Genomic DNA, 25805 nt, shown 5'->3' on the forward strand with positions numbered 1-25805 from the left:
GGTCACACGCACTGGTCCTCCCACAGCCCAAAGGAAGAAGTCAGCCTTGATAACCAACAGGAACTGAACAACTGCTCAATACCACAAATAAGTGCAACAATGAGCAGTCGGTCCAAAAGCATTTATTAAACACAATGTGCCAGGCTGAGCCCCAAGAATACAAACACAAACAGGAATAAAGACGATCCCTGCCCTCAAGGAGCTTACATTCTAATGGGGGAAGACATCCAATAAAAGCTGAAAAGGGGGACCCCAGGATACCGGGCCCAAGTCTGCAGTAAAACCCGGAAAGGAAAGAGACGCAGCTGGCCCAACTGCCTTCCTTAAATGGGGTCTGGGAGGAGTCATCAAATTAGAGGAAGAAGCCAAAGGAGCAGAGGATAAACTTCCAATCTGTGAATTCCAGAGCTGGAATGAGCTTCCTGGATGAAGAAAGGCCTGGATCATGAGAGAGAAGCCTGGAGTGCAGCCACAAACTTACCTCATGGGATGAGATCAAGGATGCTTACTGACTGAATCCTAAGGAAGCAAAGTGATTTGGGACATCATAGGATTTCATGGATCTCCCCCCACTCCTCTGCACAGCAAGCCGTCACGTATCAAAGAAAGAAAAGTTAGGGAACGGCTAAACAAACTGTATCACATGAATGTGATGGAGTATCACCGAAAGAAAAGGAGGAGTTAGGCACAATTTGCCAGCACATTCTGAATGACAGTACATACATCTGTAGAGCGCCCACCTCTGCAAAGAAGGAAGGGCCGCACTGCTATTTAATAAGCACACTCTTCAATGTTTCATTGGCTCTCTGACCCACGGTCAGGGAATACACAGGGGTGCTCCCACCCACCAGCGGAGATCTGAAAGCATCCACACAAGCCACAAGCCAGGCAGATGAGCACCTTGAGCACACCTGAGGATAAAGTGAGAACTAGGTCTGTCTCCTTTTTCTTCCTGAAAAACACATTAAACCAAGTTTCAAAGCCAGACTATCTCACAGCACTTCCCGATGGGTGCTATGGCTTTGCTGTTCTTCTAAGCAGAGATCACTTCAAACTAGCAGCCTGGACTTTGGAGCTCCAAGGAACCTTGAAGAACATCTATGGTTAGTAAGAAAAATAAGGGGCAGAGAATGGAGGTGACCTGCCCAGTCATATCAGAGATATTTCGACATCCCAGAGGCATCTGCAAAAAGCCAGACACTGTATTGCACAAAGGCAAGGACATAAACAAGACTAACCTGTCTGACTAAAAGAAGGGTTTCTGTTCTATTTGTAGGAGCAGAATATCGGGGCCAGAAGAGACCTGTGCTCACTACTGTACAGAGGAGGAGAGAGGCTCCGGAAAGATGGAGGGCTTGCCCAGGAGCACTCAGCTGCAGAGCCGAAGAACCAAGACTTGAATGCAGGTCTTTGCATTGCAAGGCTAGGGCTCTGACCATCTTCACATCGAGTGGCAATGCAAGAGATGCAGGAAAACACAACTAACTGATCTGTGCAGATGTGGGGTTGGAATGTCATGCACACGATCAGCGAAGGGAGTGGCTGTTCTGGAAGAATGAGGAGGTTCTGATAAATGGACAGAAAGCTCACGCTGTTTTCTTGCTGCTTTTTAAGCATTCTGAGTCAAACCAGATCTGATCAAGGTTTGATGTTCAGTGTTTCAAGGAATCAGAATGCATCTCCCTCTGCTCCCTTAAAGCAAAAGTAAATGACCTTGGAGATTCCCTTCTGGCTCACCTTCTCTGGAGATCCAAGGGAAGTGGATCAGAAAAAGCCACACTGCTGCCCAAAGTTCTTCCTGCCTTCTCATCTACATGAGTGAATTTGGGAAGGCCTCCCATGGGGCCGTGTGAACACTCCTTCAGAAGGGAAGAGGGGAAGCAAAGCTACAAGAAGGAAACTCCTCCAGGCTTCCTGAACTGCAGGGGAGATTCAGGCTGCACGGTGGTGCTCTAGCACCAGACCTCTAAGAACCCTTTTTACTCCAGGGTTCTGTGACTCATGAACAGTAGACAGAAAACACGTTTCTAAATGGAGACAGCATTTACAGGGCTCCACTGTCTGCTCCATCAGGAAGCGGAGTACTCACTCGATCACTTGTGGGTCTGGGATCCGACGGACAACCTGCAGAAAACAAGCACAGCAGACTTAAGAACCAGAAAACCACTTTAACATCCGGAATTTACAGAGACATTCCTATTTCTGCACAGAGAAAGGGGGAAAGAGAATTAGCATTTATAGTGACCTACTGGAGCACCTGACCTCAGGAAGTCCTAAGAGCGGGGACTGTGTGACCCTGAGCAAGTCACTGAGCCTGTCTACCCCCGTTTCCTCATCTGTAGACAGCTCCTACCTCCCAGGATTGCTGTAAAGATCCAGGGAGACAATATTAAAAAAAAAAATCAGCAAACTGTCTGACACATAGAAGGTGCTATATAAGTGTTAGCTGTGATCGCTGCTGCTGCTGCTCCATGCTTTCTACAAATAATATCCCCTCTGACCCTAACAACCACCCTGTGAAGTAGGTCCCCATTTCGCTGACGAGGAAATTGAGGCAGGCAGAGGCTTGGTGACTCACCCAGAGTCTCCCAGGCAGTAAGTGTCTGAGGACGAGTCTGAGCGTGGGTTCTCCGGCCTCCAGGTCCAGCACCCTGTGCACTGTGGTGCCACTAAGTGCCCCAGTACCTTCTCTCGGCTTGCCTTGTTCATTCCTGCTGACATGTTCTTAGCTTAAGACTAGTCTCTCCTAGCAGCACCAGCTCCCAGACTATACTAAAAGCAGTGATCGTCAATTCAGTCTGGCCCTGGTTACAGCATTTAAGAGGCTAAACAAGAGATGAGCTCCAGCCCATACACAAGCAAACAAACCTAGCAGCCTCACGCTCGATAAACCCAAAGAACCACCATGTCAGTACTTGACAAAAATTGCTGGAAAAACCAGACAGCGGTCTGGCAGAAATTAGGTTTACACCAACAGCTCACACCATAAACCAAGACAAGTTCCAAATGGATACATGATCTGAATACAAAAGTTCACATCATAAATCAGAAGAGAAGAGAGTTCATGAACAAGCAAAGGACAGAGAGGATCACCATTGTGATTACAAAAAAAAATCTAAAATTTTTTGGCACAAACAAATCCAATGCATCTTAAAATCTGAAGGAAAACAGTTAAATGGAAACAACTCTTGGCAGCCTGTTTCTTTGAGCTAGGTCTCATTTCTAAGACATATAACTCATAAGAATAGAAGACCCATTCCAACTGATAAATCAAAGGGTTTTTCCTTGGATACGTCCTTATCAGGCAGTTCTCAAAGGAAAAAACCCAAACTACTAACAGTCAAGTTAAAAAAAAAATCCTCCAAATCACTAATTATTAGAGAAATGCAAATTAATGCAACTATGAGGTTTGGCAAAGATGATAAAAGCAAAAAATTACGAACATTGGAGAAGATAAAAGACAACAGACGCTGTGGATTATTCCAGCTGATCTGGACAGCAACTTGGAATTAGGCTCAAAAAGTCCCTTAACTATGTGTATGTCCATCTGACTTCCATAACCATTACCAGGCCTATATCCCAAAGAGATCAAAGAAAAAGGGAAAGGACTCATCTGTACAAAAATATTCAAAGCACCTTTTTCATAGTATCAATAAACTGGAAACCAAAGCAGTGTCCACCTATTGGGGCCTAGAGAAACAAAAGATGCTACAGAAACGTAATGGAACATTACTGAGTCATGAGAAATGACAAAAGGAGAGTTTCAGAGCAAACTAGGAAAGCTTCCATGAACTAATGCAGAGCCATGGGAGCAGAACCAGCAAAACACTTTCTACTCTAACACGGTAAAAAGGGGACTTTGACATGGTTAATATGGGAATTTGTTTGGGTCAACTGATAAGGGTTTGCTTTGCTCTGCTTCCCCCATGGGGACAGGAAGGAAATAAAATGCTTGCTGGCTGAAAACAATGTAATCCCCACCCCCCAGGTACTTGATGCATGCTAGCAGGTGTGTTTGTGAAAGGGACCAGGGAGAGGCTGAGGAGAAAGCTGGTACAGTATGCCTCAATTAATACTCGCGAGCATTGGCAAGCAGCTTCGTTAGGTGACTATGGTGAAGAGGCTGAAACCAACAACTATTATAAATGGAAGCTTCTCCACTTCTTCGGGATTTCATTTTTTTTTACTACAATGGAGAAGTGCCAGCTGCCTCTGCTGACCCTGAACACTCAACAAGAAACCTAACAAACACTTGCTCAAGGCCCATCATGGGCAAAGTTCTGTGCCAGATGCTATAGAAACGAGGAAGAAAAACAGAATGCCTCTCCTGAAGGGGGATGTCAGTAGGGAGGGGAATGAAGCACGAGCACAAGTAACCATATGCTAAGGATGCAGGAGGGTGAGCAGAGGGGCCTTTGTGAAGGAGGCGGCTGCTGAGCAGGACCTTCCATAGCTGGAGATGCCAAGAGACACCCACCCTCCATCACAGGCAAGGAGCCCCCATCATGGAATGGCAAAAAAAGGCCCTGGCTGATGCTTCCAGAGTCCAACCCTTCATTTTAAAGATGGAATTGGAGCCCAGAGGGTAATCGACTGGCCCAGTCAGAAAAGCAGCAAGCCACAAAGCTGGGATTTGAACCCAGGTCTGCCCTCTGACTCTAAACCCAACACACTTTCCTCGTATAGCTGCTTAATCCTCACAACAAACCAGGGGCAGCTCTAAGCCTTTTCTTGCACCGACCAACACACTTGATACGCTTCCTAAGACATCTTCCCTCTGACTATTCCAGGCCTATGCATTCTTCCTGCAAAGGCGCTAAGGTGGGAGAGGAAAGGATAGGCTCAGAGAAAGGCCCCAGAACCCAGCGTGGCCGGGGTGCAGAGAGCCTACAAAATAAGGCTGGAAAGGTAAGCCAGAACTAGTGTGGGGAAGGTCTTACATGCCTAGAAAAGGAGTTTGCCAGCTGATCCTACAGGAAATCTACAGGATTCACGGAAGATACAAACCCAGGGACACAGCCTGATCAGACCTCTAAGTTTTAACGACTGGAATGACGGCACCTGCTGGAGACTTACTGTAGAAGAGTTCCACCCATGAAGCAAAGGTCTTTGAGGGCAAGAACATGTGTCTTTTCTTTGGTGTCAGGAAGTAACGTTGACTAGTGGGAGGAAGAAGGAAGAGACTGGCGCTCTGTCTCGCTCTTTCCTTTGGACTCTGGTGGAGAAGGGAGCTAGAAATGTGCTCTCCCTTTAATAGATAGGAATCTAGGCCTTTCCTTCTCTCTTTACCAAATTCTTATTCTCCTTAATAAATGCTAAAAAGTCTAACTCTTGCTAAAGCTTATAATTTATTGGTGACCACTCATTAGATTTTAGACAGTCTAGCTAGAATTTTAGCTCTTAACAAAGTGAAGACTTGAGAATCTTCTCTATCTCTCTCTTTCTGTCTCTCTCTCTGAGCCTCCCGTACTACCCCACCTCCCCCTTGGCTTATATTTCTCTTCTTACTTTACTGAGAAAACTGAAGCCATTCATCTCACAGTCCTGCTGCTGCTCTTCACCTCACAGCTTTCGGACCCCCCCCCCCCCCCGCCTCTCCTGCTTATCTCCCATGGTCCTTCTGCTGTACTCCGGGCCTCAACCCCTCCCATCTTTTGCAACACCACTGCTCACTTCTCTCCAATCTTCAGCAGCTTCTATCTACTGTTTCCTTCCTCACTGCTTTTAAACATGCCCCAGTCTCAGCCATCCCTAAAAAAACCTTCATGGGAGATGAATGAACAAAAGTCAAAGAGTTTGCCCTGGCAATGAGAAAGGGCACTTCTGCCACTAAGGCCAAGGGAAGAAGGGCATCAGAAAAGAGACATGTGGGTAAAATGAAAGCACAATAAAACACCATAGAGTTGATCCTCTAGTGCCACGAGGAGCAGCCTGAGATGGATGTTGGGATGCTCTAACCTCAGTGCTCCGTGCTCTCTCCTCCCCTTCAGAGCAAAACCAGGCTATGCACACTTTGGGTGCCTCCCTTTTCTAGATTTAGCTATCTGATGGGTAAAACAGGAGCAACATTTGCCTGCTAGATTTCTTATCAGGCCTGAATAAAGCCCCTTGAACTGCCTAGGAGTAGTTTTAACCTACCTAATTTATACTAATCTTATTTTTGTAGCATTATTCACATAGGCCATCACCTGCCAAATCTTGTTGCTTCTGCGTTGCTGGGTAACCCTGCTTCTCTCCATCCATTCAGCTGTCACCTTAGGTCATGACCCTGTCACCTCAGGCTATTTCAAGTCTCCTCCTCAGCCTCCTGGCCTCCATTCTCTCCCCACACCCCTCCAATCCACACTCCACACAGTAGCCAAAGAGATCTTCCTAAAGCCTGGGTTTGACCACTCCCTCCCCTATTCAATAAAGTCCAGTGGCTTCTTATTATTCATCCCAAAAGCAAACACAAACTCCAAGCCCTTCACAACCTAAGCCCACCCTAGCCTTCCAGTCTTCTAACCCTTTAGGGTTCAGTCAATCTCCCTTCCTTACTGTGCCTCACTCACAGTGCTCCACTGCCCATCTCTGCGTCTTTGTATGCCTGATCCCCAGGGCCCCAGGACTCCCTCCTCTCAGAATCCAAGGTGACCCTCCCTGATGCTGGCCCGCTCCCCACCCCCACCCAAACCACCTTAGATCTAATGTGTAGCGCATGTCTGTGTCTGGGTGTACAGTTCTCTCTTCCCAAGGCTCCTGAAGGCTCGAGGGCACGGACTGTTTCCTCTCTGTCCCTATTTCTAGAGACCATATGGTACATATCAGGCACTTAATAAATGCCTGTTAATTGCTCCTAGTTCTTTTACTTGACAGTAAATGTGTTTTTAAAACGTCTTTAATTCTGTGAGCAGAGCCTTAAGGAGTACTCACCTGTTCTGCTGGTTCTTTATATACAAACTGTCTTTCGGGTGGAAGTGACTCCCTTTTCATCCAGCTCTGTCCAAGGCCTTGGTGGGGGTGGCCTCTGGCACTGAGAGCTAAAGCAAAGGAAAGAACGAGTCGGAGTAAGCGCACCACCAGGCAACTGAGCAGAGGAAGCCAGAGGCCTTCCTCCCATCACTAAGCAAGCCCCAAGACCCTCCTGTTTGACACTGGGCCTCCCCGGCACCTTAGCATTGTTGGGGCCCAGAGAACACTTGAGCGGATGTGCCTGTGCCATGGGAGGCTCCACAGGAGAAAGGGGAAATGAAGGCCACTGACCCCTCCTCAGCCTTCCATCAACATTTCCAGTGCACTGTACCACCAAAGCCCCATCTGGGGCTATGTAACTGCATGTGGGGGTCATGAAAAATTTGGCAGTAAATGTCTGATTTTATGCCTATTTTATGTACCTATCTCCCCAAGGTCCTCAGGCGAATAGGGGTCGTGAGTGGAAAAAGTTTAAGAAGCCCTGCTGTGCACCACACAGTTACTTAAGCAAGACTCCGCTGTCACAGAACGAACAGGAGGCATTTTAGGATTTGATCAGGGCCAAGCCCCCACAGTCTTGCCTGGCTTTACAGCAGCCTGACCCTTGGCAGGGCCCGCCCAGCCACCCTGCACTCGAACTCTTCGTCTCTTGTCATCCATGGTCAAAAGCGCTTCCTGCTTTTTGTGGTTTTCTTCCTGAGGCAAAGAAACCAGATTCTTTCATTAGAACAACTCCAGCATCGGCTCATGGTCCCCCAGGTGAGGCCCGGCACAAGGTGATAGGATCCATGAGTCAGGCCCAGCTCCTGCTCTCAGGAGGCTTTAAATGCTTCCTGATAGGGAAGGCAGGAAGAAGGAACAGATACAAAAAGAACAATGACACAGAGCAGCCGGTGATAAACACATGAACCATGAGCTGAAATCATTTTTTTAAAGAGGGAGGGGCAGGGAAATCAGGGAAATCCTCATGGAAAAGACCTGGACGAAACCTTGGAGGGATTTCCCCCGTGATGATGGTGTCGGGAAGGGAACAGAGACCGTCCCCCTAGAGGACAACTGGATCACAGATCTAGCGCTGGGCCATCTTGTCCAGTCCCTTCACTTTCTAGGGGCCAGGGAAGCTCGGGTCGGCCCCAGCTTACACAGTGAGCATCGAGGCGGGATCTGCTCTCCTAACTGGAGACCACAGGAGGACAGACACTGTCCCAGAGGGAACAAAGACCAAGAGGGAGGCAAAGTAACTGTTCAGGCCAACGTCCCCTAACGAGGCAACGGAGTGAAACGCTTCTGTGAGAGCATGGCTTGAGCTCTGCTTCTGAGACTGTAACCAGGTTACCATGAAATGATACTGGCTGTAGCAGCTCAAGCGCAGTGGCCTGTATTTGATCCCTCCTCACCGGCCACAAAACCAGGGTAGTCCTATGTGCGAATGAGAGCCGGATTCTTAACTCTGCACAAAATACAACACACCCAGTCCTCATCAGCCCCAGGCTAAAAGGAGAAGCCCCTTCGTGCATTCAGGAAAAGAGGTTCAATGATGCTCAGCCTTCGCGTCTGGGGATTGGGGGGAGGTCCAGAACAAAGACTAACACCTGTTCTGGTGGGGGGCAGTGATTGGTTAGGTGACTGGCTCAGGGCTCCACAGCCACTGTGGGTCAGAGCCTCTGATCTAGGTCCTTCTTTCTGGGAAGGCTCAGTATCCAACAGGCCAGACCTCACCTCCCCAACAGCGGCACGGAAGAATGCAAAGTTTATTAACTCCTCACTTCATGTTAAGTGTAAATCCATCCTATAAGATCCAGAGACTTACCAAGTACTCAATAAAGCAGGTTCAATTAGGTAAGCTGGCTGGAAGCTTCAGGAAATACAAACTTTCACCTTGAACATACAAGGACACACTGCAAAGAAAAACCAGAAAGAAGCGGTGTGAAGAGGGGAGTGGAAAGTCTGATATCCTTAAAACCTCATAAAAATCCCAGAGGTCTGGAGGGAGGGAGAGGGGAAGGAGGGAAGGAGGGAGGGAGGGAAGGAGGAGGAAAGGAGGGAGGGAGGAGGAAAGGAGGGAGGGAGGGAGGAGGAAAGGAGGGAGGGAGGGAGGAGGAAAGGAGGGAGGGAGGGAAGAAAGGGAGGGAGGGAGGAGGGGCGGAAGGAAGGAAGGAAGGGAGGAGTGGAAGGAAGGAAAGAAGGAAGGAAGGAGGGAGGAAGGAAGGGAGGGAGGGAGGGAGGAGTGGAAGGAAGGAAAGAAGGAAGGAAGGAGGGAGGAAGGAAGGGAGGGAGGAGTGGAAGGAAGGAAAGAAGGAAGGAAGGAGGGAGGGAGAAAGAAAGAAGGGAGGGAGGGGCGGAAGGAAGGGAGGAGGGAGGGAGGAGTGGAAGGAAGGAAAGAAGGAAGGAAGGAGGGAGGGAAGGGGGAGGAAAGAAGGGAGGAAAGGGAGGGAGGGAGGAAGGGAGGAAGGAAGGAAGGAAGGAAGGAAGGAAGGAAGGAAGGAAGGAGAAAAGAAGTGAGGGAGGGGCGGAAGGAAGGAAGGGAGGAAGGGAGGAAGGAGGAAGGAAATCCCCTAAGTCAAGGGCCCTGGGTGCCCCGGGCTCTGCAGTGGCGTCTGTTATCCACCGTCATCACCAACATGCCTGTTTTTATTAATCATGTGAATGGCTAGAAAGGCAAGAGGGGGCCAGAAGCCCCGGGTTCAAGTCCTGGTTCGGATATTCACCGGGTTATTCGGGACACCGCCGGCAACTAAGCCTACAAGCAACAGAACAGAGTGAAAAGAGGGCGGGTCCTGGGTTCAAATGTGACTCTGCCTCTTGCCGCCCGGGCCTCAAGTTCCTTATCTGCAAAAAGCCTCCGGGGGTCCCTCGCGCCTGGTTCTGAGGTCCCCACGTGCACGGGACCTCACCCCAAAGGATGACGTCACGGATGCGTTTCCCCCGGCCAAAGTGGAGGTGATAGAGCACTTCCGCACGTCTCCCCCGAGCCTCCCAACGGGCACTAGGGTGACGCCGGGGCCCAGATCAGGGCTGGAGGGGACCTCGGGGTCCGGCCCACAAACACTGTGTCCCCGGCCCTACCCCATTTTCCGGATGAGGACACTGAGGCCCCGTGGGGTCACGTGATTCTCCCCGGGCTCAGGGGCCGTCCCTCCTCCCGCCACCACCGGGGCCCCAAGACCGAAGGTTACGCGGAACTGAGGCCCGGCTAAGGAGGCGGGAGACGCTCCGGCCCGCGGCTCGCTCTCACCCTCATCACGGCGGCTCGTCCCTCCACCCCGGACCCGCCGGCAGGAAGGCCGAGGCCCCAGCTGGGGCGAGCTGTGACCCGTAGAACGCCCACTTACATCCACCCGGCCCCTTCCCAGAGGGACTTCCGGCTGACCCTAACAGCAGCTCAGATGCTTCCGGTGCCGGTGCGCCCCTGCGGGAGTCCGGGCTGCAACTGCTTCCCAGCTCCAGAAGGGCCTCCTCGGGAGGGAGGAGCAAGCGGAGAGGAAGTGGGAGGGGCAAAGAGTGGTGGGAGGAGCCATAGGGAAGGGAGGGGGGAGTCAGGAAGGGGAGGGGAGGGAGGAGATGGGAGAAAGAGGGAAGAAGCCAGGAGTGGGGGAGGGAGGTGATCGGACCGGAGGGGAGAAAAGAAAGCCAGGAGGGGAGAGGGAGAGAGGGGAGGAGCCACGAGGAGAGGGAGGGAGGGCTCAAGAGGGGAGGCAAACAGAGGTTAAGTGACTTGCCCAGGGTCATACAGCTAATGAGAGTCTGAGGTCAAGTTTTAACTGGAGTCTTCCTGACTCCAGCCCAGTGCTCCATCCACTGCCTCTTTTATCTGACCCATTGAAATATATTCTGAGGAAGGTAAAATAAGAACCCCGGGGTTAAACCCAGACTATGCCAGGAAACATCTTAAGTCTGAAGGAAGGTACTGAGGCAACAAGCATAGGCCGGGCCACGACTGGGGGGCTTTGGATGACCCTGGTGTCTAGTCGGGCATGGGATGCCTCCCGCCAGCGCCCCCAGCCTGATCTCCCAGGGCCCCCCAGGATTTCCTTCCGGGGCTTCACGGGGCTCCAGTTACTGGGAGAAACATGACTGCTCCCAGTCCTTTAATGGGCAGGGAGTGACCGACTACAATCCTTCATACCTCAAGGACTTGCTGGACCTGAAGGGCCAGAGACCACCAGGCTTTTCTGTCCTCCCTCCGACTCACCTCCGCTGTGTGTGCAATCTCCTCCAGTTAGAGCGGGAGCTCTGTGAGAGCTGGAAGAACCCTGTTCCTTCTCTATTTCTCCATATTTAACACGATGCTTGGCACACAGTAAACACTTAACAAGTAATTATTGCAATCAACACTGAAATAAAACCCCACAATTTAAACAAGAATATTCTTCCAGGGGAAGCTAGGTGGCGCAGTGGATAAAGCACCAGCCCTGGATTCAGGAGGACCTGAGTTCAAATCTGACCTCAGACACTTGACACTTATTAGCTGTGTGACCCTGGGCAAGTCACTTAACCCCCATTGCCTCAAAAAAAGAATATTCTTACAACAAGGTTCCTGAAGGAAAAGTGGAGGGTCACCCAAACGGTGATGGAGATGCATGTGGTGGACACGAGTGGGACAAAGAACTGAACAACATAAGTAGGCTGAGAGATATGTGATTGGAAAAGAAAATTGCCTGCCCATGTGGCCAGACTGTGGGACAAGGGATGGGGGGCCTGCACACTCTGGTGAAAGCCACGCAGTGTCAAGAGAGCTCCTGACAAAAGCCCAGCACTCTGGGACGCTGCTCCATGTTAGATTTATGGGAGGGCCCCGGGCGGATTAGCCGGAACATGAGGGGGCAGGATAGGGTATGGTCCATACCAGGGCTCCCATCAGTGGGATCACAGGCCCATGGGAGCATTAAAGAAATTCCATTTTAGGCCACTCAGCCACACCCTGTCCTATCTCAGTGACTCTGGGAAAGTTAATTTCTCTGAGCTTCATAGGATTAAGGACCTAAAACTGGAGGGGCCTGAGAGGTCATCTAGACCGACCCCTCATTTTACAGATGGGGAGGTAGAGGAGGAAGAGAAGAAACATTGGGGGGGGGGCACCATCTGTCCCAGGGCAGAGCCACGGAAAATTGCATGTTGTGTCCCGACAACAACTGTGGTTGGAAATATGGGCTGCACGAGGTGGGGGGTCACGTTTCATCAGCCTGAAAAGACAGGCTAGGGCCAGGCTGCAGAAGGCTTTACGTTTCAAACAGGGGAAGTACGTATTATAGAGGAGGAACACGGCCAGACCTCTACGTCAGAAGCATCCCCCGACACAGATGGGTGAGGGAGAGAGGACAAAAGCATGAGGCTGCAACAAGGCCAGGGGAGATGGAGGCCTGAACGGGACTCTGATCTCCAGCGGCTTGAGGAAAGTGGCAGTTGGAGGAGTGAGTAGCCAACGAGTTTGGCCTCCCCTGGGGGGAGGGGTGCATACTCAGGTCCCCCCAGAGAACGTCTAGTTCTCAGAGCTTGGCTCGGTGGCAGAATCGCTAATTCTGCCTGTCCACAGGGCCTTGGCGGGTAAGCATTCAAGGCGAATTCTCTGAACCACAGTCATTGCTCTATACAGACCTTGGGTTACTACGGACTTCATCTATAAAGTAGGAATAATAATACTCTTGACCCAAGTGTGGTGGGGTGGAGTGGGAAATGATATAGTAATAGCAACATGAGAATAACTCAGTATTTTAAACCAGTTATTCTCCTGGCCCTGCCAAGGCACAATCACTGTGGAGTTTGTGAAGAGACCACCTTGTGTTTATGTACTCCAACCCAGCTCCAGGGAGCTCGAAAGGCTTTGGAGATTTAAAGATATGGTGACTTCTGATCCATCCCACTTTCTCTACTACACAATCTTCTTCATTGCACCTTGTGAGAAGGACGACATCCCTGAGAGACCACCGACACCAGCCTCCTGGCTATTTCTGGAACAAGACAATGCATCTCCTAACTGGGCATTTTCACTCGTTGTCCCTCAAACTTGTAACTACCCTTTAATCTCCACCTGTTGGCTTCCTTCAAGTCCCAGTTAAAAGCCGAAAAGCCTTTCCTCCTCCCCCTTAATGACAGTGCCTTCTCTCTGCTGGTCATCTCCAGTTTAACCTATCTCATCTGTACATGGATGTTTGAATGTTGCCTACCCCACTGGACTGGGAGCTCCTTGAGGGCAGGGATTGTCTTTGGCCTTTATTTGTATCTCTGGCATTTAGCACAGTGCCTGGTACATAGTAGTTTCTTTCTTTCTTTTTTTCTTTTCTTTTTTTTTTTTTTGGTGAGGCAACTGGGGTTAAGTGACTTGCCCAGGGTCACACAGCTAGTAAGTGTCAAGTGTCTGAGGCCAGATTTGAACTCAGGTCCTCCTGAATCCCTGGCCGGTGCTTTATCCTCTGTACCACCTAGCTGCCCTACACATAGTAGTTTCTTTTTTCTTTTTCTTTTGGTGGGGCAATGAGGGTTAAGTGACTTGCCCAGGGTCACACAGCTAGTAAGTGTCAAGTGTCTGAGGCCAGATTTGAACTCAGGTACTCCTGAATCCAGGGCTGATGCTTTATCCACTGCGCCACCTAGCTAGCCCTCACATAGTAGTTTCTTAATAGATGCTTGCTGACCATTCCAAAGGACTCGTGCTGAAAAATGCTATCCACCCCGCCTCCCCATAGAAAATTGATGAGCTTTGAGTGCATAATGAAGCATATTGTGTGTGTTTTCTTTTGCAACATGGCTAATATGGAAAGATTCTACATGACTTCACCTATAGAATCAGTATCATATTGTTTGCCTTCCCAGGGGGGAAGGGAGGAGAATTTAGAACTAGAAATTTTTTTTTAATGTTACCAGGAAATATTTGAAAAAAACAAATACAGATTGTATTTTAACAAATAAATGTTTATTGATTTGACTTGAGAGACTTAACCATGGACACACAGTGAGTCAATGATAAAAGCAGACCCAAATTCCCAAGTTTCTTAGCCTCAGTGTATTTGCTTAGTGGGAAACCCCTGGTGTATCTTTTAGGAGGCTGTTTCTGTCAGCCCCCTGACTATGGTTTTGGAAGAAGGCAGACATATTTAGTCTGGTGAATCACTGTTGATTAGAAACAGAGAAGCCTCATTACCCCTTCAGGATCATTGTTTCCCAACAAATGGTGAGCATGGATGGATGGAAAACCTGATCCAATCCAGCAATTCAATGCAAATTCAACACATCTGTTAAGTACCTGTGGGCTGTGTCAATTACGGAATGGCTGAATAAGTTGTGGTATGTGAATGTAATGGAATACAAGTGTGCTATAAGTAATGACAAGCAGGCACATTTCAGAATAACCTGTAAATACTGACATGAACTGATGCAAAGGGAAGTAAGCAGAAACAGAAGAATGTTGTCCACAGTAACAGTAACATTACACAATGATCAACAGTGAATGACTTTTAGCTCTTAGCAGTACAATGATCCAAGACAGTTCCAAAGGACTCACGATGAAAAATGCTATTCACATCCAGAGAAAGAACTGACGGAGTGAGTCTGAATGTAAACTGAAGCACACCATTTTCACTTTATTTCTGTGTGGGTTTTTTGGGATTATTTTAATTTTGGTCTATTTTTCGCTCACAAGATGACTTCTATGAAAATGTTTTACATGATTGTATATATTTAGTCTAAGGGAAGGAGGGAGAAAATTTGGAACTGAAAAAAAGTTTAAATGACTACTAAAATTTGTCTTTACATGTAATTGGAAAAAAACCCAACAAAATTTTTTTTTTTTTTTTTTTTTTTAGTGAGGCAATTGGGGCCAAGCGACTTGCCCAGGGTCACACAGCTAGTAAGTGTTTAGTGTCTGAGGCCGGATTTGAACTCAGGTCCTCCTGAATCCAGGGCCCGTGCTCTATCCACTGCGCCACTCAGCTGCCCCAAAATACTATTTTTTAAAAGCGTACATGTGCAGGGCATACAAAGCACGACATAGGTTCTGGGGATACAAAGACAGAAGGAAACAATGCCTGCCCTCAAAGAAGTCATTCTAGGAATGGATGCAGCTGATGAACAAATGTATAGAGCTGAGTAAATGCAAAGTACCATTCAGTACCCTCTCTTCCTTTTACAGATGAGGAAACTGAGGCTTGCCCAGGATTCCACAACTCTTAAGTGGCAGAGGTGGAATCTGGCTCCCAGACCTTTCCATTACACTACATTGCCGCTTGATCGCTTGAAAGCTTAACATCTGAGGAGTTTGTTGTTCAGCCATTTCAGTCATGTCCAACTTTTCATGAGCCCATCTGGGGTTTTCTTGGCAGAGATCCTAGAGCTGTTTTCCATTTCCTTCTTCAGCTCATTTGATAGATGAGAAAACTGAGGCAAACAGGGTGAAGTGACTTGTCCAGGGTCACACAGCTAGTGTCAGATTTGAATTCAGGTCTTCCTGACTCCAGGCCTGGTACTCTATGTACCACACAGCTGCCCATATATGGTGATACCAAGATAAAATAAAAAAACATTCCCCTCCCTCAGGTATCTTACACTCTTCTGAAGGGATACACCATGTAAATAAACGAGCCAGCTATTGGCATAATGGACAGAGCGTGAGATCTACAGTCAGGAAGACACAAATTCAAATCCTGCCATAGACAAGTACTGGCAGTGAAGGCCTGGGTAAGTCACTTTGCCTGCCTCAGTTTCCTGATCTGTAAAATGGGGGTAATAATAGCACCAGGATCAGATCAGACAAAACAAGCCAAGCACTCTGTGCATTGTCAAGTGCCGCATAAATGCTCGCTGCTGCTATTGTTAATCTTAAGACAAGCATAGAGATCATAATTTGAGAAAAAGAGAGGGAGAAAGAATTAGTCGGACCAGGAACAACTTCCCAAAGGAGACGGCATATGAAGTAAGTCTTGAAAGAAGCTAGGAATTCTGGGGGCAGCTAGGTGGCACAGAGGATAAAGCATTGGCCCTGGATTTAGGAGGACCTGAGTTCAAACCTGACCTCATTTGACCCTAGCTGTGTGATCCTGGGCAAGTCACATAACCCCCATTGCACCACAAAAAAAAAATAATAATAATAATTCTAAGAGGCAGAGGTAAGGAAGAAGTGCGTTCTGGGCAGAGGGGACAGCTTGGGCAAAAGCATGAGGACAGGAGACAGAATGCTTGACTCAGAGAGCACCATGTTGCTGGAAGGGAGTATGTGTGAAGGGCAGGAAGGTGAAATGCATTGGGAAAAGGAGGCTGGAGCTAGATTGTGAAGACCGTCATTGGTACATCCTAATTCCACTTCTGCTAAATTTTGATGTACCACTTGGTAAGCCAACCAGCGTAGAGAGAGGAGGTGCAAGCAACTGGTATGGATAGCAATCAATTAACATTTACCAAACACCTACAGTTGTGCTGGGCACTGTGCTAAGGAATATAAAAAGAGGCAAAAGACAAGTCCCTGCTCTCAAAGAGCTCAAAGTCGAATGGGGTGGGGGGGGATATTATTATATAATGAAAGGAGACTTTCATTTCACCCACTTCCTCCCAGAGTGTCAAAGTGGTGCTGGCATGATCAATCAGAGCAGTGAGAGAGGTTTCTGACATCTCTGGGGTGCCACCCAGACAAAATGCTGCTGTTTCGTAATTGTGATCAAAGGAAGCAATGTCAAGGAGATTGAGAGTACCACTATTACCTGCCTGATGCCTCAAACTAGGTGATGTGACTGTCACCTCCTCCAGTCCCTTTTAGGTGTGGTTGTGATTGAAAAAAGCAGCAGGACTAAGGCAAGTCTTGCCCCAGACTGGCAGAATGTTGGAGCTGGGATGGGCTTGATGGATCATCTAGTCCCAATCATTTTAAAGACGAGTAAACTGAGGTCCAGAGAGGACTCAGGGCTTGTCTGAGGCCATGTGCTCATTACGTGGCAGAGCTTGAACACAAACCCACTCCTTTGGCTTTCAAAATCAGTGATCTTTCCATTTCCTCACAACTGCTTTTTTTTTAACTTAAGATTACAGTAGGTGTGACCATAATGTAAGCAATCTTTGCCCACTGAGTAGTTGGTGTTTCAGGAGCAGTATTAAATAGTGGGAGGGATGCATGTGCACACACAGAGTGTGAATAAGGAAGGCCGGTGGGGCCCACACTGGCTGCATCTCCAGGCCAGTCATGCTACGAATCACCTGACCCCAAAGGTCACCTCTGGTCTCTTGTGGGTATTTTTTTCTCGAGCCAGAAGCCTTTCGGAGCTTTGTATATTCATGTTCATTGCAGTTGCAGGTTAAAAAGGAATAAGCATTAGTCAGAGACAAGGCCATTCTGGTGGCATTCTGTTTGTGAAAGAACACTGGCAAACAAAGTTGGGTCAAACACAAGCAGAATTTTATTCAGCGTCTGCTCCTGGTTAGGCAGGTGAAGCACTGGGTGCCTGGGATACAAGGCAAAAACCAGGCAAGTCCCTGCTTTTGAGGAGCTTACACATATGCAGACTTTACATAGGTCTAAAAAGACCTTCCAAATGTCTACACAAACTGCATGAATCCCGCGCCCCCCACCCCCCACCCCCATACAATGAATCAAGCTCCTCTCATCCCTTAGAACGGTTAATAGCAGCCAAGCCATTGCTTAGCAAGTACAACTCAGATTATACAAATAATGCCTTGAGGATGACAAAACCAGGTGAGGTTCAGGTTTTTTGGTCCTGATGAAGCTTCTGAGGTCCCTTGGCAGTCATTCAATTCTGTGAGTTAGTAAGCAGCTCTCTTGCAATCTGCCCTGCCCCCCACCCCCACCCCGCCTTAATCTGATTCTGCTTTGTTTTTAAAGCAAGGATTCCTCACTAACTGAGTAATCTCTTATTTGAAGTTTCTGACTTAGTCTTCCAGTGAGCAGTCTAAGGCAGAAGGCCTTGGAAATAATTTATGCCTTCTCCCCAAACCCCAAAGCATTTAGTCCGATTACTAAATTAAAAAGTGATAACTGGAGATTTGAAAGGTTGGTTTCCGCAGAGAATGTGGATGCGTCGGACCATCTGCTGGAAATCCTTGATGGGCTCAGCCCAGCTTAGGTTTTGTGGGCCTTCTTTAGGTAGCGAGCGCGCGTACTCTGGTTTGAAGACTTTGCTACTTTCAAGGAAAGCCATGAAGGCAACAGTAAGATGAACCAGCCCTAGGGAACAAAGTGATAAAAGAAGAGTCTAAGCCCATCCTCCACAGATCCAGGATTTCCCTAGTGTGGCTGTTCACTCACTTCCCAGATGCAGATTGCCACCTGTCTCTGACCTCTGTGTAGAACCCTTTCTGAGCGGTGGGGGCTGTAGCAAGCACCCTCCGCCAGCCATTCTGCTGATGAGCCGCTTATAATCACCCTAGGATGCCGTTCTGACCACTGGGTGGCCTCCATGGGAAGGACCTCCATCCCAGTAGAACCTGCCAGAACCTTTGCCCCCAGCATGGCCTGAGATGCTAGGGTCATCTCCATGCAGAAGGAGTCCCTGGACCATCATAAAACTTCAATCAGGGCTATGCTGAAGTATACGGCTCTATGGCCTTGACAATTTCAGTGGCTCCATCTGAGCTGGGATTCCTTTGTATCTGAAGCTCAGGACAAGGGAACTCCCTCGACCAATGGAGTCCGCCACCTGGCATGCAATGATTTATAGCTTTAAAATCATGCACGCCTCTGAGAAACCGGGACATAACTGACCGCCAGCATGACCAGAGCCAGAAACAGAACCCAAGGCTTCCTGACTCTGAGGTCAGATCTCTGCCCACTAAGCCAAGCTACTCTGACCAAATTGTTTTAAATGTGATTTTTAAAGTTATCTGATATTAAGGCATTTTTCTAATCAAAGAGGGAATCTGGTGCAACCCAGAAATAATTTCTTGCCATGTCTAAAAACTATCTATGTTTTGCTACCGAATCTACTGCTTCAATACAGAAACTCTGACTATAAAAACATTTTTTAAAAGTATCTTATTATAAAAAGAAGTAACTGAGAAGGGAAGACTCTTTATTCCTTTTAAAGAACAACCTACCATAATGGCGTGGATGGGGTAGCCGTAGGTGCGGGACCACACACCGACTGTCTTAATTGCAGACTTCACAAATGTCTTGGATGATGGCTTATCCAAGGTGGGCCTTCTGATTTTTGCCAGTTTCGTGGCCACAAAGAATGGTAGGACACTCTGGAAAACAAAGCATATTGAGCTAAAGTGAGAAAACAGCATGTTGCCAATTAATATTTTCAAAAACAGAATTCAGAACCATGTCTGTGGCAAAATGATACATTTCAAGTTCTCATCTCAAAGAGGGATCTTTCTCCCCATCTCAACAGAAGGCACCAGGATAGGACACAATTTATAAAAAAGAACCAAGATGAGAAATAATCACCGACATCAACCAAAGAGGAAAAAAGAAGAGGAAAACGGTAGGAGTAAGCTAAAAGAAGGCTTCAATTGGGAGGCCAGAATGGTCCAGGACAGGATGTTCTTACCCAACTCTTCTAGTAAACATGGGAACGGAATTATTAAACAAAAAATGTTGAGGATTTCAAACCCCTGTAAAGGAAGCATCATACTGTCCTGCTATGGTGGGCTCAGTGTTTTTGAAAGTGTACTAATGGGGGCAGCTAAGTGGTGCAATGGGTAAAGCACCGGCCGGGGATTCAGGAGGACCTGAGTTCAAATCCAGCCTCAGACACTTGACACTTACTAGCTGTGTGACCTTAGGCAAGTCACTTAACCCTCATTGCCCCGCCCCCCCCCCCCAAAGTGCACTAAAAACCTGCTTCCTGTGAAATGTACTTGGCAGTGACTTTGCTCGTGGAGGTGTTTACCCTTTCCCTGCCAAGAGAAGTAGATAGAAGGACATTACAGTGGCTGGTCACAAAGATAACCCAACTACTCCCATCTATATTTACCCAGTGTCAAGACATGTAGCAAGGGGGCAGCTAGGTGGCGCAGTGGATAGAGCACCGGCCCTGTAGTCAGGAGGACCTGAGTTCAAATCCGGCCTCAGACACTTAACACTTACTAGCTGTGTGACCCTGGGCAAGTCAATTAACCCCAATTGCCTCACCAAAAAAACCAAACCAAACAAACAAACAAAAAAAGACATGTAGCAGGCGGCCCCCAGTATACTGATGGAAGAATATGGAAGATCTGTGGGTCTGTCAGAAGCTCGGTTCCCAGGGGAAGAGACAACATAAGTAGCATTGCAGTAGAAGGCATGGAGAGGGCATCCATCCACCCATCAAAGCAGCCAGATGGTTTTACTTTTGAGCATTTATCAATCACTTCTTATGAGTGTTACAAGCACCAGATATTTGGGAGAAATGATCTCTACCTCCCTTTAAAAATCCTTCCTCTCACTGTCTCACTGACAACGTTAAGGCGTACAAATAGCTCAGGTAAACATGATGTTCGATGTTGCAGCACCCCTCCCCCCAGAAAAACCCCATCCCATTTAAAAGGAAAACAAAACCGCTGCAATTTAAAGGAGCCTCTGTGATCATAACTGTCCCTCTGCAGCTTGTTTTGGTGAATCGGCATGCAGCATAACCACCCAAAGCTAGGAAGCATGAGGTTGCGTGGCCCAGATGGACCACTTGGTGGTGCCAAAGGACAGTTTATCATTCAGGTGCGTGACTAAGCCAGCAGGCATGCCAGGTGAGTGCTTGGAAAGACCAATGAGAAAGTGCTGGTCTTTCAAAATGAAGTGCCCCCTCCCAGGAGGCCAGGGTGGCAGCTGTCAAGGGCTCAGAGCCGGTGAGGATCTTAGCATCTATTTCAACCCCCTCATTTTACAGATGAAGAAACTGAGTCGTCCCATAAGGTCACGCAGAAAGAAGGTGGGGGCCCTTGGACTCCAAAGATCAACTGCATTAACTTCTAGGGTGCCCAAGGCTCATCTTCACTCGCCGTCTCACTGTCCTCCAAATTTCCTAAGGCACTGTGTGTGAATCTCTGCTTGCCCTCAGCGTCACAGGCACCTCAGTGCGCTGCTGGGCACCCACCAGGAGGATGCCGATTTCCACATCTGCATCCCCAGCCCCAACTGTGGGGCCTGGCAGGAGGCACTTGGGGAGGGGCTGAAGAGAACCCCAGAATGCAAAAGCTGGAAGGCACGGGAGAGACCACCACCAAGATCCCAAACCCTCGATGTGCCAACAGGGGCCAAGAGCCCTCAGACCCTGTGATACACAAGGTACTAAGGAAAAGAGGTGGGAGAAGGGCCTGAACACTGGGCTCGATTTCCAGCACCAAAGTCAGTTTTTCTTTGCAATCAGGAACACCCAATCCAGTCTCTGTCACTAGGGAGGGTGTTCAGGCAGACAAGTGACTCTAGTGCTCCCTCTGGTGGTAAAAGTCCCACAAATTTCTTACTCATTCCTCACCAACAATGACCTCACCTCATGTTAGAGGCAGCGATCTTGATGAAAGGACAGGTTCTTACAACATATTAAACAGATAAAAGGTCAGGGTGAATTTGATCAGTTCAACGGCCACAATATGACAACCTTCCTCAAAAAGAGAATATTAATCAAGTTTAATCTGATCCCAAATTCTCTTACTGTACACTGACACCTCCTAAACCCACCCCTTACAAAAAAAGGTTGGCCCTAAAGGATGCATTCTGCAAATATGCATTTGGCCATTCAGTTTAAAGCATTAAGTACCTCAACTGTGCTAACTACTGTCCTAGGTGCTAGGGACGCAGAAAAACAGGATGGCCCAGCCTACAAGGGGCTCTGCTACAAAGTGCAAAACGCCCCAGGTGTTTTGTTTTTTTGAAATGAGAATCTCATTTTGTATTAAATTATGACTAAAATGCATTTCTCCCAATAAGCCTCAGAGGCAGAACTTAAAGGTACAATTCTAAAACTTTTCAGGGAGATTGGATATTAAAATTGACTAAGTTGAGGCAGCTAGGTGATACAGTGGATAAAGGAGGACCTGAGTTCAAATCTGGCCTCAGACACTTGACACTTACTAAGCTGTGTGACCCTGGGCAAGTCACTTAACCCTCACTGCCCCCCCCCCCAAACTGACTAAGTTCAATCTGTTGTGAATGGATCTAGTGCTCTGAATAAATTATGTCTAGAATTGGCTGCTAATAGTGAGAGAGGCATTAGGGTATGGCGCTGCTGGGCTTGCTCCAAATCCTGGCTCTGCCACGTAACACTGGGTGTTGCTGGGCAGGAAGCTCGTGTCTCACAGCCAGGCTAAGATGACTCTAGACACTCTGCTCCTGACTCTCCATCCAAGGCGCCACTGGGGGATTCTACAACCTCTCCCTCCAGCCCCACCTCCCCATCTTACCCTTCCTCCACCAAATGCTCTAGCTCAAGCAGCCTCTTGCTCACTCTCCAGACAGGACTTGCATCACTCTGGTCCTTCTGCCTACGGGACCTGCAGCTCTATTTCATTTCCTATCCATTCTTCAATCTTGAGATCAGATTCCCCCTGCCCTCATTTCCCCAAGCTAGAAGAGGCATCTCCTGCCTCCTAATTCCCCTACCACTTGGCATCTCTTTCCGAAAGCACGCCCTACATTATTATTATTTGTATATGTCTTTCTCCAATCCCTGAATCCAACCCTAGCCTGCAGCCTTCCTGACAAGTGACTGTCTAGTCTCTGCTTAACCACCTTCAGCGATGGGGAATCCACCACCCGCATGGGCTGTTCATTCCAGCTTTGGCAGGAAGTTCTTCATTTTGAGTCAAAATCTGCTTCCCGGTAACTAGCTTAGTGAAGAGATTACACTCTTGGGACAAAATTATTACCCAAAGAAGAAACAAAATAACTCTAAAGAAACACTCATCAGGAAGGGAGGAGGGGAAAGAAGGAGAGAGGGAGAGAATTTGGAACTCAAAACTTTAAATAAAAATGTTAAACAGTTTTTTGGGGTTTTTTTTTCTTTTTGGAGAAAACTCCATTAAAATACCAGGTTTTTTTCCTTTGAGTTTCATTTTCTTTCTTTTTTTTAGTGAGGCAATTGGGGTTAAGTGACTTGCCCAGGGTCACACAGCTAGTAAGTGTTAAGTGTCTGAGGCCAGATTTGAACTCAGGTACTCCTGACTCCAGGGCTGGTGCTCTATCCACTGCGCCATCTAGCTGCCCCTGAGTTTCATTTTGACATGATTTTTTTTTTAACCTTCGATTACAATTTGACATTGAAGGTCTCTTCAGGATACTCACACACACACACACACACACACGGATATATAGGTATATAGATATTATGAGCCCTCTCCAATGTAAACACTTGGCATTCTAGCACAGGGAAGGAGGATACAGACAAGAGCTGCACGGAATGGGTGGTCTCCCCATCGGGAGGCAATACCCCAGAGTCAGCAAGAACATTCCCCGAATACCATACTTGGTCAGAGGTAATAATGCATGCAATGGGCGCGCTCCCCAGACTTCTGCAACCTCAGGCTGCATCGACAAATGAATGCAAAGGGCATTGACTGAATGCATACTGTCGCAAAGGCCCATGCTAAGCTCTGTGCCCCCTGCTTTCAAGCACTGCATCCTCTAATGGGGGAGACGACAGACGAGGCTTCAGTAGTCAGATAGAAAGACCCAGTGGTCCTGAGGGCACAGGGACAACGCAGACGGTGAGGAACCCTTTCTTACTGTCGTCTCCATTGATAATGCTAATGTCAAGCCATCTGATGGTGCCAAGGACTCTGATGGCGAGAATGTCCCTTCCCTGTGCTCCACAGTAGTGACTGCTGAGGAGGGGAAGCTCCCACACCTGCAGAGGCAGTTGCTAGGTTACACCTCCCAAGAGTCATCTTCCTGGATGAAGGCTTTGAGGGCTGAACAAGAAGCAGGCTCCATCGTCCAGGGGAACGCTGCTCTCATTAGGGCTCTAGGGCTTACGTGCCTACTGGTGGTGGGCACCTTCCCCACAGGAGCCGCTCTTCTTGATGATGGCAGTGCAGGCCAGGCTAAATGCAGGCTGGTGCTCCGGGGCAGGGGGGAAGTTTGGTTCTCGGGGCTGTTTCTATCTAGGTCTGAGAAGAGCCAATGGTCCAAGTGGTGGCAGCAGTCTGAGATGAATGGCGGGCACATGCAGCTTTCTTGTCTCTCCCTCAGAGAGATGCTGCTTCAGTTAGGGTTCCCTCCCTGCCACAATGGGGCCAACTGGTCAGCAGTTTGTGTTGGGGGGCAAGGCCGGTCCCTTCTCTGGGGTGCACTGACGATCTGGGCAGAGTCCAGACGAAGACTAATAACTGTGTCATACGACAAACACTTGAAGACCTGGGCAAGCTTTCCCTGGAGCCAAGGGGATCGCGAGGGAGCAGGATAACAGCTTCCCAGTATCTGAAGGGCTGTCTGAGAAGAGAGATTGTATTCATTCTTCTTGCCTCCACAGGGGAGAGCTAGAAGCATCAGGTGGGAGATGTTGAGAGGCAGATTTCAGCTTCCCATAGAGCAAGCTTCCTAATAATGGAGCCGCCCTAACGTGGCACGGCCTGCCATCCCCTCCCTGTGATGGTGACTCCCAAAGGACACTTTTCCCATATACCAGGTACAGGCAAGACGGAGATCCCTTACGCCTTTCTGAGCTGGGTTCAAGCCCCGTCTTTTCCATCTCTTAGGCATGTGACCTGGGGCGAGTCACTTCCTCTGGAAAAAGGGGGTAAGAACCTTCTCTCAGAGGACAGTGGTGATCAGACGAGAGAACATGCAGACCTCATTCCCTGCATGCTGCTGCCATCATCAAAACCCAAGCTTCCGGAGGGCAGGGCTGGCGTCTGTGCCCAGTGCCTGGCACAAGGCTTATCATGTGGGGCAGGTCCCTTCTGTAGACTCTCAAGGGCCATACAAGTCAGGAGGGTCTCTCCTGCTAGTCTAGTGCTACCTGAGGCATTGCTGAGTTTGTAGGGGTGGGCATTCCTTCCACCAGAGCACACCCAATGCCCTCCAGGGCTCAGCCTACTTTCTGAGAACCGCTGTGGCCGAGCTAGGAGTGATGAGCCTCTTCACATGGTATCTGGAGCATTAAGGAAGCAGGGTCACTGCCATGTAATACTGACACAGAGGACAACAGGAGTGCTGGGATAAGAACCATCAGTCCTTGTCACACAAACAGTGTCATAACGGTATAACAGTTTACATTTCAGTCAAGAGGCAGTGGTAACTGACAACATCACGCCACATAAAATCAAAGCCCAGATCAGAGAGTGGTAGAGCTGGAAGGCTGACCCTGGAGGAGGCCTGGTCCAACCCACTTAACAGAGGAAGGAACTGAGGCCACAAGAGCTAACACGGCAGAATTGGGACTCAAACCCAGGGCTCTGGAGTCTTTCAAATCTAAGGTCTGGAAAACTGGCCTACCACAGGGGCGCTGGACATCCAGGTAGAGATTTTGGATGCAGGAGGACAGGGCCTGGTGGTGAGGGCATTCAGAGCACTATAGCTACCAGAACATACAACATAGGGGGCAGCTAGGTGGCACAGTGGATAGAGCACCAGCCCTGGAGTCAGGAGGACCTGAGTTCAAATCTGGCCTCAGACACTATACACTTACTAGCTGTGTGACCCTGGGCAAGTCACTTAACCCCAATTGCCTCACTGAAAAAAAAAGAACATACAACACAGGGAGTGAGACCTTAGACCAGGTCAGAGTCAAGCTGATTCCAGGATTAGATGATGAGATAATAACACTCTCACCCCCAGTGGGCAAGATAATGTCTGTGTTCCTTTGGGAGCAGAACAAGAGATATGGCCTTAAGAACCTGATGAGGTGGCTCTGAACCGTCAGGGAGACTGACCTGTTCTCACCTTCCTCTGCGGGACCAGTACGGCCCAGGTCTAAGGAATTCCTGAGAGGTCCCTAGAGCTG

At 48.5% G+C, this 25805-nt stretch overlaps 2 protein-coding genes across 8 annotated transcripts in view; both read right to left on the reverse strand.

The window, feature by feature from the left end:
- The window catches only part of ALKBH3 (alkB homolog 3, alpha-ketoglutarate dependent dioxygenase), a 49298-nt gene extending 38949 nt beyond the window's left edge, over positions 1-10349 (reverse strand). Inside the window, exons 1-5 of one of the 7 annotated variants that reach the window (XM_043973113.1) lie at positions 10284-10349; positions 8762-8849; positions 7533-7647; positions 6913-7019; positions 2090-2124 (exon numbers count right to left, since the gene is read on the reverse strand). In XM_043973113.1, the coding sequence (XP_043829048.1) occupies positions 2090-2124; positions 6913-7019; positions 7533-7611 (221 nt within the window). In that variant the 5' untranslated portion in view covers positions 7612-7647; positions 8762-8849; positions 10284-10349. Of the gene's footprint in view, positions 1-2089; positions 2125-6912; positions 7020-7373; positions 7510-7532; positions 7648-8761; positions 8850-9659; positions 9798-9845; positions 10025-10186 lie in introns of those variants that run through there. The other 6 variants (XM_043973116.1, XM_043973112.1, XM_043973117.1 and 3 more) reach the window with 6 other exon arrangements.
- A 6955-nt stretch (positions 10350-17304) lies between these two features.
- The window catches only part of HSD17B12 (hydroxysteroid 17-beta dehydrogenase 12), a 140338-nt gene continuing 131837 nt past the window's right edge, over positions 17305-25805 (reverse strand). Inside the window, exons 10-11 of the mRNA XM_043971631.1 lie at positions 18982-19131; positions 17305-18112 (exon numbers count right to left, since the gene is read on the reverse strand). Of these exons, the coding sequence (XP_043827566.1) occupies positions 18008-18112; positions 18982-19131 (255 nt within the window). The 3' untranslated portion in view covers positions 17305-18007. The remainder of the gene's footprint in view (positions 18113-18981; positions 19132-25805) is intronic.

This window comes from Dromiciops gliroides, chromosome 6, assembly GCF_019393635.1.
Source record: "Dromiciops gliroides isolate mDroGli1 chromosome 6, mDroGli1.pri, whole genome shotgun sequence".
NCBI lineage: Eukaryota > Metazoa > Chordata > Mammalia > Microbiotheria > Microbiotheriidae > Dromiciops > Dromiciops gliroides.